Raw genomic sequence first — 12666 nt, 5'->3', positions numbered from 1 at the left:
GCAGACATCAATTTCAGAATAAACGTATATCTTCAAAAAACAATACAGCTGATTAGGTAAAACACGAAATACCTTGTCTTTATACAGTTTTTGTTTGAATACAAGTCAAAGTAAATTTATAAATCACCCCTTTTTGTTCTTATTAGCATTTTCCACACTGTCTCAAGTTTTTGAAAACTGAGGTTGTAGATAAAAAGAGGGGGAGTGGTGGCGCAGTGGGTTTGGCTGGGTCCTGCTCTCTGGTGGGCCTGGGGTTCAAGCCCTGCTTGGGGTGCCCCGTGAGAGACTGGTGTCCTGTCGTGGGTGTGTCCCCTCCCCCCAGCCCTATGCCCTGTGTTGCCAGGTTAGACTCCAGTTTACTGCAACCCTGCTTGGGACAAGTGGCTTCAATCAATATGTGTGTGTGTTGTAGGTAGATTACCAGTGTAAATTGCTTTGGAGAGAAGTGTCAGCTAAATATATATTGAAAATATTTTCCTCAATAAATAAATGAACAAGTATAATGTTTTGTCCCATTGGTTTTATTGGGTTCTCTTCATCTAGTTTTAGGACTTCTGTGAAAATCTGAACACGTTTTAGATTATTTTCATGCCAAAATAGAGAAAATTCTAAAGGGTTCATAAACTTTAAAGCATGTATGTTTTCAGGACTCTCATGACTTTCAAATATGTGCCCGTTGACTTCATCTGCAGCAGCAAGCTTCTTTTTCAATAAGGTGAAAGACAGGGGCGTATCCTGCGCTGATTACTGGGGCTTGAATGAAATCACTGAAAAATTTCACTTCCTTTGTAATTTCACTTGAAATATAATTTCTTTGTATTTCTGCGCATTGAGCCCTTTGGATGCACAGAAAGTATTGACAAAGAAGATGAATCAGCATTAATTGTTTTCCAAATGTTGTCTTGGAAGATAGAGAATGAAATATTAGCTATAGTCCTAGCTGCCTGCTACAGTGGAAGAATGTCAGTAGCACACAACTGCAGATGAGAATTACAGTTGTAGTGGATGTCAAAATAATTTTGCAATTTTTATCCTTCTATAACATGGGTTAAAAAATTCCTGGCATTATTGGGTTGTATTTCAATAAGATGAAACTATGGAATATCAAAGCTTCTATAAAGTGTTTACAAACTGAGATTAGACATATAAAAGATATAGTTGTCCCTCACAACTAAATTAATTAAAACTATCTTAATAAGCTGGTTGATAGTCTAAGCTTTGAGATGTCTGTGAATCCTTTAAATATACAAAATCACACAGAGAATTGTCATTAATCTGGTACTATTAAGGTGTCACTATAAGGTATGAGATGAGAATGAAAACAAACGAGTAATTAAAAAAACAACAGCATTAATACTGAGACATCTTTCATGTATGATTTCATATGTTCAGCAAAACTTTGACCCTTTTGCTGTTATTTTATTGTAAATTGGATTTTCCACTGGCTGCATTAATCTTTTTATAAAATGACAAAAGTGAAAAGAGTATGATTATGTCGCAAATAAACATGTATGAACAACACACTTCCAGTGGAATGTTTAAAAGAAATAACCTAGCAGCAACTCTCAGTAATACTCCATTTTGTAATCTGGACGTTGAACTCGACATTTGACAAAGGTTAACCTAACCTGGTGGCTGTGACAACCCCGAGTACCTGGTCTAACCTGATGGTGTTTCATCAGTAATATGAATACATGGAACACATTTCATTCTGTTGTGGGCAGTGTGACACTGGCCAGAGCTTCAGAGCATCAGGTATTGATAAGGTGCTGTTAATGTGTGGTCAACCAAACAAGGAGATCCTTTAAAAAGGTAGTGTGCTTCTGCTGCGCCTCACATTCCAGAGGCCATGAAGGCAGTTGTTCTTGCACTGACTTTGGCCCTTGTGGGTAAGCAGACTGTACTTTTCCAAACTGGTAATACATGAAAATATGATGAACAAAGCATCAAACCAGACTGAGAATGAGCAAGACAGTCCTTATGCAGTTTAAACAGCAATTTTTTTGTTAGTTTGAATATATTCCTTAGGTTTACGAGAAATCCTGTTTAAATCGGGTGCTTTAAGATGTCAGAATCGAGTAGGAAATGTGTATTACGTTTTAAACCACTGTTTACTTTACCTTTCAGCGGGTCAACAGAACAACCTAAGTGAGTATGAGATTGTATTACACTATTATTATTATTATTTTAGAAATCACTGTAGTTTCACAACACTTTAATTTAAAAAAAGTATATAAGTGTAAAAGAAGCATTCTTCAAAAAAGGGTAAATTCCTGTTTTACCAGCACCGGACTTTGCCACTGGTAAGACCTATGTGTACCAGTATGAAGCACTGCTGCAGGGGGGTCTACCCGAGGAAGGTCTGGCCAGGGCTGGAGTGAAGATTGTCAGCAAAGTTCTCATCAGTCAAGTTGCCCAGACCACCCACCTGCTCAAGGTAAAACATTTGCATTAGAAAAACAAGAACAATCGAGATGGCTCATAGCAAATGTGTGTTTTGTCTGCAATGTTTTTTTCTAAACTATTGTGCATCATGTAATTTGATTTGTTCTATTGTTTAGTATTTCACAGAGGTATATTTAATTTGGATGTGTACTTCTAGCTCAAGGAACCTCAGTTGTTCCAGTACACTGGTGTATGGCCCAGAGATGAATTCAGCCCTGCTGCAAAGCTCACCCAAGCCTTGGCTGCTCAATTTCGTATTCCTGTGAAGTTTGAGTATGTCAGTGGTGTGGTGGGCAAATTGTTTGCCCCTGCCGAAGTCTCCGAAACAATTCTCAATATCCACAGAGGAATTCTCAACATCCTTCAGCTGAACATCAAGAAAACACAGAATGTATATGAGTTGCAGGAGGTGAGACCATCTTCTTGTAAAATAATGTGACATATTTCTTTTTGATTTTGATTAAGGACTCATGTTTTCTTTTTTTTTTTTTCTTATTTTCAGGCTGGATCCCAGGGAGTCTGTAAAACTGATTATGTGATCAGCGAAGACACAAAAGCCGAACGCATCCATGTTATCAAGTCTAAGGACCTGGGGAACTGCCAGAAGAGGGTCATGGCAGACATTGGAATGGCTTACACAGAGACTTGTGTCCAATGCCAGCAGGTAACAGAAACATTAAACTTTATATTTGGCCACTGTTGAAAATGTTGAGGGAGAAGATCTGATCAAACTTATCGCGTTGCACAGAAAAGCAAGAACCTGAGAGGAGCTGCAACCTACAGCTATGTCATGAAGCCCACCCAAAGTGGTGCTCTCATCATGGAAGCCGCTGTCCAGGAGCTTCATCAATTTACCCCTTTCCATGAGCTGACTGGAGCTGCTCAGATGAAAGCGAGGTAGAGCATGAGCACCAGATATAGTAGAATTTCTCAAAAAGGTGGCTTCAGTCCATGTATTTTGCCCTGAGAAATGTGTGTTCTTTAGACAATTGATGACGTTTGTTGAGGCCCAGAATGACCCAGTGCAGCCTATACAAGCAGACTATCTGGCACGTGGATCTCTGCAATATGAATTTGCATCTGAGCTTCTCCAGACACCCATTCAACTAATTAAAGTCACCAATGCCCAGGCACAGGTATTGTGTGGCGAATCTTCCAGTTTTTGCTCTCATTTTAGCACAGTTTCTAAAGAGTCCAAGTGTTGTATTTTGACAGATCGGTGTGCTCTTCATAACAAGGTTAAATCCATTATTTGATTTGTTTCTTTTTATAGATTGAAGAGATCTTGAATCACCTAGTCAAAAACAATGCGGGTGAGGTTCATGAAGATGCTCCACTCAAGTTTGTCGAGTTGGCTCAGCTTCTGCGTATGGCCAAATACGAGACCATCAATAAAATTTGGGCTCAAGTCAAGGCAAAGCCAGACTTCAGGTACGTGAAGCTTCCCAGCCTTCTTTTGAGCAATTTTAATCTTAACTAGTGAATGTGAAGAAAAACACCATTGTGTCTTACTTGTAAACCTACAATGTTGGCTATATAAGGAAACTGCATTTAATTTTCAGACGATGGTTCCTGGATACTGTCCCTGCCATTGGAACTCAAGTGGCTCTGAGATTCATCAAGGAAAAGTTCTTAGCTGGTGAAGTCACTGTAATAGAAACTGCCCAGGCTTTGCTGGCTGCTCTCCATCTAGTAGAAGCTAACTTGGACACTGTCAACTTAGCTGCTGTGAGCATTTTTTTCGCATCTTTCAAGTAAAAAATTACTTTCCTTACACTTGGCTTAAAGAAATCTAATAGTATGCTTTTCCTTCCTCCAGAGTGTGGTACTTAATGCTAAAACTCAGTCACATCCCATACTCCGTGAAATCGCAATGCTTGGTTACGGTTCCTTGGTATTCAAGTTCTGTACGGAACATCAGAACTGTCCTGCTGATGTTATAAAGGTAAGCAGATTGTAATAGCATACAGTAGGTATTGTGGAATAATAATAATAATAATAATAATAATAATAATAATAATAATGCTCCTTTGTACTAGCCTGCCCCTATCCAACATGAAATATTACATGTGTTTAGTTATAGATGGCACAGTGTCTTTATTACAGTAGTGTTGTTTACTGTGGATATCCACTTTTTGTCCTCAGCCTATTCATGATTTCGCTGCAGAAGCAATTAGTAAGGCAAATGTTGCAGAAATTGCCCTGGCTATGAAGGTCCTCGGAAATGCAGGTCACCCTGCCAGCATCAAGCCAATCATGAAGCTCCTCCCTGGGTTTGGCTCTACAGCTGCTGCACTTCCAGTCAAAGTCCAGGTTGATGCTGTGGTAGCTTTGAGACACATTGCCAAACGGGAACAGAGAAGAGTGAGTCCAAGTGTAACATTCACTAGCATTGTAGGAGCATTCTGTTTGAGGTAAATGCTCAAAAGTTTTTTTCTTACAATGTACGCATTTGTTGCTGTTGAACCAGGTCCAAGACATTGCCCTTCAGTTGTTCCTGGACAGAGATCTCCACCCAGAATTGCGCATGGCTGCTTGTGTTGTGCTGTTTAAGACCAAACCCAGCATTGGTTTGGTTTCCACCATTGCCGCCGCTCTGCAGAAAGAGAAAAGCCTGCAAGTGGCAAGCTTTACCTATTCTCACATGAAGGCCTTGACCAGGAGCACCGCCCCAGACCTTGCCCAAGTGTAGGACAATAAAAATCACTTCCATCTTAGATTGCAGTATCACGGTGTTTGATTCCAGTTTCACTTTGCTAATTACTGTCCTTCTTTCTGTTTAGTGCAGCTGCTTGCAATGTTGCTATCAAGATCCTGAGCCCCAAGTTTGACAGACTGAGCTATCGTTTCAGCAAAGCCATCCACCTGGACTTTTTTCACAGTAGGCATACTGTCAATATCAGGGATGTTTTCAGATCAGTGTCAGTATTTAAGATGATTGCAGTGATTTGACCTGTGTTTTGCTGTAGCCAAAGAGGGAATTAATTTGTCACTTTTTTTAAAGACCGCCTGATGGCTGGTGCTGCGACTACTGCATACTTCATCAACGATGCTGCCACTATTTTGCCAAGGGCCGTTGTGGCCAAAGTTCGTGCCTATATGGTTGGGGCAGCAGCAGATGTTTTTGAGGTGGGATTGAGCTTCCTGAGGGTTTCATAGATGTTACGCTTGATTGAAACCACGAACTATGCCGATGATGCTGCTCCCCTGTTTCAGATTGGTGTGAGAACCGAAGGAATCCAGGAGGCTCTTATGAAAGAACGAGCTGCTGACGCTGGTGCTGACAGGATCTCCAGGATGAGGCGCATCCTGAACGCTGTAAGTGGCAGAAAACAAATTTGCGGTTGTCGCCAAGAGGCAAAACAATTTAAACAGCTTTCAGAGCATTTTGTTAGGCTTTTAACAAATTTCCTATGGCTTTTGCACTTTTCTTGAAAGCTGACTAACTGGAAGCCGTTACCAACAAGTCAGCCACTGGGTTCAGTGTACTTAAAATTGTTTGGCCAAGAAATTGCCTTTGCCAACATTGACAAGGACATCATTGAGAGAGCCATACAGGTACTGTCTTCTTATGTATTGCGCTTGTTTAATGCATATTCGATGACTTTTAAACAAGTTCTGCTCAGTTTAAATCCACGCATGAAAGAAATTTGCCTGAAACGTCTTCTTGTTTTGGCCTGCTTTTAGTTGGCTACCGGAGCTGCTGCACAGCATGAACTGTGGAAGACTGTGCTGAATACATTGCAGTCTGGGGCTGACTTCCAAATCTCCAAGTCTTTGTTGACCTCTGAGGTGCGTCGCATCTTCCCCACCTCTGTAGGTTTCCCCATGGAGCTCAGCCTGTACTCAGCTGCTGTGGCGGCAGCAACAGTTAAAGGTAATTTTTTTCACGGAGACCACCAATACATTCTTAATGTGTCTCCATTTCTTCCCTGCGAAGTCTTCCCTGTAACCTATTGTTAATGTCTTTATGTTCTTAGCAAAAGCAACTCTGACACCTCCACCTAGGGAGAACTTCCAGCTGGCTCAGCTGAAGAACACCGACATTCAGTTACAGGCTCACATTGCACCGAGGTACATCTACAGATCACGCATTTTGTACCAGCAGAAAATGTCACTATTAACTCTCATAAATTAAACATACGCTTTACTATGTTTGCAGCATTGCTGTACACAAAATTGCAGTTATGGGAGTAAACACGGCCATCATTCAAGCTGCAATTGTGGCCAAAGCCAAAGTTCATAATGTCCTTCCTCTGAAGTTCAACGCAAGAGTTCACATAGCTCAGGGACACTTCAAGATTGAGGCCTTGCCTCTTCAAGCTCACGGTCGCCTTCTGGATTTGCAGTAAGCAATTTTTCATTAGGCTTAAGAAAAGGGAAAAAAAAAAAAAAAAAAAAAAAACTGGAATCCATAATTTTTTTTCACAGTAACTATGAAATGGCTGCTTTAAATGGAAACACGATAATTCTTTTTAAAACTAACCACTCAGTCGATGATATACTAATGCTTTATTTTTTTGCTAACAGAATGGAAGCTGTTGCTATGTCAAGGAATGTAGAAAATCTTTCTGGAGCTAAAATTACCCCAGTACTACCCGAACATCTTGCAGCCCAACTGTCTAGGGAGAGATTCACATCCAGAGCAGATGCTGACGCTGGTAGTGGATTGGTGAGCTGACCAAAAATGTCTGTGCTTGGAGATTGTCTATACAAAATGACCCTGATAATGTCATCGTGTCTGTGATATGAAATGAGTTAATATCTCTTGTAATATGCCTTCCTTTGCTCAGATTGTGTCATTACTTGTTTTTTATGTCCAGTCAAAGTCGTCTGAAAGAATTTATGAGAATGTAAGCGACGAGAAACGGCCAAAGCAGAACGATGTTTCAGCCAGAATGGACAAGAAATGGTGTGTCACAATGGCAAACTTAGGACAGCAAGCTTGTGCTAAGATTACCTCCCAGAATGCTGGCTTCGTGAGAAACTCCCCTCTATACAAACTGATTGGAGAATATTCAGTCACTTTGGATGTGAAGCCTGGTATGTTGTCGTAAAGACATATGAACTTAGAATAACTTACAATTTGGGTGTGATGGTGCAGGGCAAGACAAATCAAAGTCTTGCATATTCATTCACGCAGTGTTAAAGGAAGTTTTTCTTTCTCCGTAGTTTCCGATGAAGCTGTTGAAAAGATAGAGATTGAGCTGCAAGTTGGACAGAATGCTGCTTCAAAAATAATTAAAAGGATCACGATAAAGGACGACAATACGGATAAGGGCAATCGTGGAGGAACCCCAGTTGTATTGAAACTGAAAAAAATCCTGGAAACTGAAAGAGTGCGTACAATATATTCTGTTAACGACCAGTGTAATTCTTACGCTTACCATTGTGACATTTCAGCAGTTCAGCAATAACACCCTCTGTATGGAATGGTGTTTGAAATTTCAACTGAAAACATTGCTGAGTGCTAGTGTTGGCATTTTTTTTCTCACTTCTCTCCTCTTAAAGACACAAAATTTGAGGAAATCCAGCAACTCCAGTTCGAGCAGTTCTTCTAGCCGTCGCTCGGGTCAGAATCGCAGTTCCTCAAGCTCCTCTTCCTCCAGCTCCTCTTCCTCCAGCTCCTCATCTTCTGGCTCCTCTTCATCCAGCTCTCGCAACAACAGTAAAAACAGGAAGAGCAAGAGAACCAGTAGCAGTAGCAGCAGCAGTAGTGGCAGCAGAAAGGTTGCCGGTGCCTGGAGTAACGGTAGATCTGTGAGCAGCAGCTCGTCCAGCTCCCGTATATCGAAGGTGAGACCAAACTCTTGTTTGCTAATGAAACATCATACTGAGGAAAACCTACCTAAGAAAAAAGAGGAAAAACAGCCCAGAGGGTTAGGTCGGGTTTAGGGTTTAGTTTCAAACATTTGGGCATGAGACAAGGCTCCGTTCTCAATGCATTCCAGTGATGATTGTATCTTGTGTGATGCACAAACAAAAACATCTCAGCTCCACCTTTGATTAGAAACCATCCTAAATATCTCTTATTTAGGACAAATAAATTGACATCGTGATTTCTGATGCCATCTCATGGAATTCCCAGTGATTACAAAAATAATCCTGCCAATAAAACCTGACAAGCTTTTATATGAAACTGAGGAAGCATCCAAATTAAAACAATATTTCTTTTTCTTTTTTTTTCAACAGGCACATGTATTTGGAAGATTTACAAAGAATCATATTCACCAGGTAAATCGGTTGAAAACATAGTTTTTTTTTTTTGTTTTTTTTTGTGAAAACAGCAGCTAATAATAAATCGCATTTCACACTTTTGAGTAATTTCTCCTATTTCCAACAGCATGATGACAATAGAGCCACCTCCCAGCGCAAGATCTCTAGCTCCAGCAGCAGCAAGAGCAGCAACAGCAGCAGCAGCAGCAGCAGCAGCAAGAGCAGCAGCAGCAGCAGCAGCAGCAGCAGCAGCAGCAGCAGTAGCAGCAGCAGCAGCAGCAGTAGAAGCAGCAGTAGAAGCAGCAGCAGAAGCAGCAGTAGAAGCAGTGCCTCCAGCTTTGAGGCCATTTACAAGAAGGTAGAAACATGGCAGTCAACATGCACCACATAGAAATGCAGACTAATCATACTTTTGGGAATTGAGTAAGCAGACACCAGACTCATCTTGATGACTGTGTCTTTTTTCAAACAGTCTAGATTCCTTGGAGATAGTGTGCCTCCTGCTGCTGTGGTCATCATTCGTGCAGTGAGGGGTAATGACAAGAGGCAGGGATACCAGATTGCTGCCTACATGGACAAAGCTGATGTCAGGGTACAGGTCATCATGGCTGCTCTTGCTGAGAACGACAACTGGAAGATGTGTGCTGATGGTATCCAGCTGAGCATGCACAAAGTCATGGTGAGACTGCAAGACTCCAATGCTGAGTTTTATTCTAAGCATTTCAAAATTAAAATGACTGTGTCACACTGCTGCTTTTTTCTTTATTCTTTCAAACCAGGCCAAGATTCGTTGGGGAGAGGAATGCCAGGACTATGCAACAGTCATCCAAGCAGAGACTGGGTTACTGGGTTCACACCCTGCTGTCCAAATGAAGCTCAACTGGAAGAAGATCCCCCGTGCTGTTAAGCGCTATGCTCGGATGTAAGCTTCCAAACCAATACATCACAGGCCAGATCTTTTCATCCAAGAATTTGCTGTCACTGAAACTCTGTTTCTGCCTCTCTTTTTATGAGGATTTCTGAGTACATCCCAGGTGCTGCGCTAATGGCTGGATTTAGTGAAGGAAGACACAGAAACAGCAAGAGACAGATTAAACTCACTGTGGCTTCAACTTCTGCCAGGACCCTCAGTGTTATCCTTAAAACCCCAAGGGTACCGAAGAAGATGTATATTGCTACCTTTTTAGAATAAATGAGTAGAAGTAAAGACAACGCAGTGACCCTGTCTACCTTTTCGCAGATGACTATGTACAAGCTGGCTCAGGCAATTCCCATTGCTCTACCATTTGGAGCTGCTGCAGCTCGTGCAGAAGTGGAGCAGAATATTGCTAACAGGATCTACTACATGTTTGCGGAGGCCAACACAGGTCTGTAAAACTAGAAAAGGCACATTTGCAGTTCACTGCAAAGTGAAAAAAGGTGCTTTATTTCTATTACGGTATCAACAGAAGGAATAACAGTATATGTACTTTTTTTAAAAATTTCTCCATTGATTGGTCCAGCCAAGTGCATCGTAGCTGATGACACTGTCACCACATTCAACAATAGAAGATATAGTCCTGAAGTACCTAGCTCTTGCCACCAAGTGCTTGCCCAGGACTGCACCACAGAGCTCAAGTTCGTGGTTTTGATGAAGAAGGATGAGACATCAGAAAAACCACACATCATTGTGAAGGTTGCTCAGATGTGAGTACAAGGCATTCTCGTCTCTCTGTTTAGAAGTAACAGTTGCCACACCTTGTTCTACCTCATGCTCTTGTCCGTCTCTTTCAGCGATGTTGACTGGAGTGCTGATGACAACGGACTCCACATGAAAGTTAATGGGATGGATGTCCCTACCGTAAAACTACCTTATGAACATTCTACAGGTACAATCACCATCTAAACTTTTTTGTATAATTTTGTTGCAGCAATGATGAAAAAGGTCTCTCTTATTTTCCTGATACTGTGTTTGTAGGTTCCATCATTATAAGACAAAATGGTGACGGCCTATCACTTTATGCTCCTGGACAAGGCCTGCATGAAGTGTATTACGATGGAAACATTTTGAGGGTAAAATGAGGCCCACTTGTACATTGGATTTGGTCTCTCTTCAAATCAGCGTAGCTAACGCTGTCTGCATTTGTTTCATACAGATTGAAGTGGAAGACTGGATGAAAGGAAAAGTTTGTGGACTTTGTGGAAAGGCTGATGGTGAAGTTAGACAAGAATATCAAGCACCCAGCGGACGCCAGATCATGAGCGCAGTCAGCTTTGGCCATTCCTGGGTTCTTGCTGCTGAAAGTTGTCGTGATGCCAGTGGTGAGTGTTTCTTGCACCACACAAAGAATAGCTTTTCCACAGATTTTGTAAGGTTGTCACTAATTTTTCTGTTTATCCAGAATGCCGACTGAGGCAAGAATCAGTGATGCTGGATAAGCCAGTTACACTGCATGGACAGGCATCTAAATGTTACTCCACCGAGCCTGTGCTGCAGTGTCTGCCTGAATGTAAGCCAGTGAAGACAACCCCTGTGACTGTAGGGTTCCACTGTGTCCCTGCTGGTGAGTTGTTCTACTAAATCATAGGCTGGGAGGAAAATATGAATTTGATGGTGTTTGTCATTATGAGCTGATCTACATTTGCAAAGAGTTGTTTTTAATAAAACATTTTGATTGGAAAAGTGGGATAAAAATGTATAAAAATTAATCTGCTTGGTATGTGTTTAGAAACATAAAGAATGGTGCTAAAACATGTAACATTTATTCATTTAGTTGACACTATTCTCTAAAGCAGGGGGTGCGGTGGCACAGTGGGTTGGACCGCAGTCCTGCTCTCTGGTGGGTCTGGGGTTCGAGTCCTGCTTGGGGTGCCTTGTGACGGACTGGCGTCCCGTCCTGGGCGTGTCCCCTTCCCCCTCCGGCCTTACGCCCTGTGTTGCCGGGTTGGCTCCGGTTCCCCGTGACCCCGTATGGGACAAGCGGTTCTGAAAATGTGTGTGTGTGTATTCTCTAAAGCAGCTTACAATGTTAAGGTTACAGTTGTTAGTTACAGGCTTACAATTATTTACCCATTTGTAGAGCTGGGTAATTTTACAAGCAATTTAGGCTAAGTACCTTGCTGAGGGGTACTACAGCTGGAGGTGGGAATCAAATCTACAATCTTTGGATCTAAATGCAGCAACCATTATGCTACCACCTGTCCCCCATCTTATGGCATTTTTTTTTTTTTAAATACAGGTTCCAGAGTGAACAACTTGGTCAGCATGTGGGAGAAGACTGAAGATCTCAGGGATACTCTTGATGCCCATGTTAGCTGTAGATGTACGGAAAACTGTGCTTAGTGTTTTACCTATAATGACATTATGTATTGTTAATGGCTTTCTTTAATCTGTTGTGATTATAAAGTTTCAGTTACAAACACAGGAATTAGTCTATTTATAAAACATTGAAAATGACACTTACACTAATTACAATAATGTATCATTAGCTATGAGGACTGCTGGATATTAGCATAGAACTGCCCAATGAATTTGCATGTACTGCCTCAATCATATTGAGAAATAAAAGTAAGAAAAGATCAAACAATTTGTTCTGAACCACAGGCAATGTTAATGGATTCAATATGAGTTTAACTCTTGGGGGGGGGGGAAAAACAATCTTTGTGCTTTTCCAGTAAACTTACAGCGATTAATTACAAAACAAAATACAGTGTACAAGCTAGTCATACTTACCTGACAGCTTTCAGTACCAGGTTTGTATATTAACCCATTTATAACTGCACTGGGTCCACAACTTATGAACACAGTTGGAATTTGAAGTCTGATTTATAACTACATAGCAGTCAGTAAAAGCTATTTAAAAAACAAATTCAAGGGATTAAACAGTTAAAAACAGCTGCAGCACTTACACAGCAACTTCACACACACAGAAACTGCAAAAACATGCAAGATAAGAGATAAAGACCGCCAAGTTTCCAAAGTTTGATAATGTACCATTGTGTAATAAGTCCAAAGAGTATCCTAGA

General features: G+C 41.2%; 1 protein-coding gene across 1 annotated transcript; it reads left to right on the top strand.

The window, feature by feature from the left end:
• The first annotated feature begins 1841 nt into the window (after positions 1 to 1841).
• LOC114911246 (vitellogenin) lies at positions 1842 to 12224 on the top strand. The gene is made up of 35 exons (XM_029254629.1): positions 1842 to 1889; positions 2128 to 2148; positions 2286 to 2437; positions 2603 to 2854; positions 2948 to 3109; positions 3194 to 3342; positions 3431 to 3581; positions 3719 to 3876; positions 4008 to 4173; positions 4265 to 4390; positions 4591 to 4809; positions 4916 to 5133; positions 5229 to 5326; positions 5450 to 5574; positions 5662 to 5763; positions 5884 to 6003; positions 6133 to 6322; positions 6426 to 6519; positions 6608 to 6793; positions 6976 to 7117; positions 7269 to 7488; positions 7618 to 7784; positions 7957 to 8241; positions 8638 to 8679; positions 8789 to 9019; positions 9134 to 9340; positions 9441 to 9583; positions 9676 to 9814; positions 9902 to 10028; positions 10164 to 10347; positions 10435 to 10529; positions 10619 to 10713; positions 10797 to 10962; positions 11043 to 11204; positions 11880 to 12224. Exons 1-35 carry the CDS (start codon positions 1850 to 1852, stop codon positions 11981 to 11983), a joined length of 5238 nt encoding a protein of 1745 aa, XP_029110462.1. The 5' UTR covers positions 1842 to 1849; the 3' UTR covers positions 11984 to 12224.
• Positions 12225 to 12666: the final 442 nt, after the last annotated feature.

Source organism: Scleropages formosus, chromosome 9, assembly GCF_900964775.1.
Source record: "Scleropages formosus chromosome 9, fSclFor1.1, whole genome shotgun sequence".
Classification (NCBI taxonomy): Eukaryota; Metazoa; Chordata; class Actinopteri; order Osteoglossiformes; family Osteoglossidae; genus Scleropages; species Scleropages formosus.
Note: the sequence above shows the minus strand (reverse complement) of the source record. Positions and strands in the feature narration are given on the sequence as shown.

Bases quoted from the DNA above. Each gene is read 5' to 3' on its own strand.
- LOC114911246 (XM_029254629.1), top strand. From the start codon at position 1,850: ATGAAGGCAGTTGTTCTTGCACTGACTTTGGCCCTTGTGG. The intron at 3,110-3,193 runs GTAACAGAAACA...CGCGTTGCACAG, and splicing joins CTTGTGTCCAATGCCAGCAG to AAAAGCAAGAACCTGAGAGG. The intron at 3,877-4,007 runs GTACGTGAAGCT...TTTAATTTTCAG, and splicing joins AAGGCAAAGCCAGACTTCAG to ACGATGGTTCCTGGATACTG.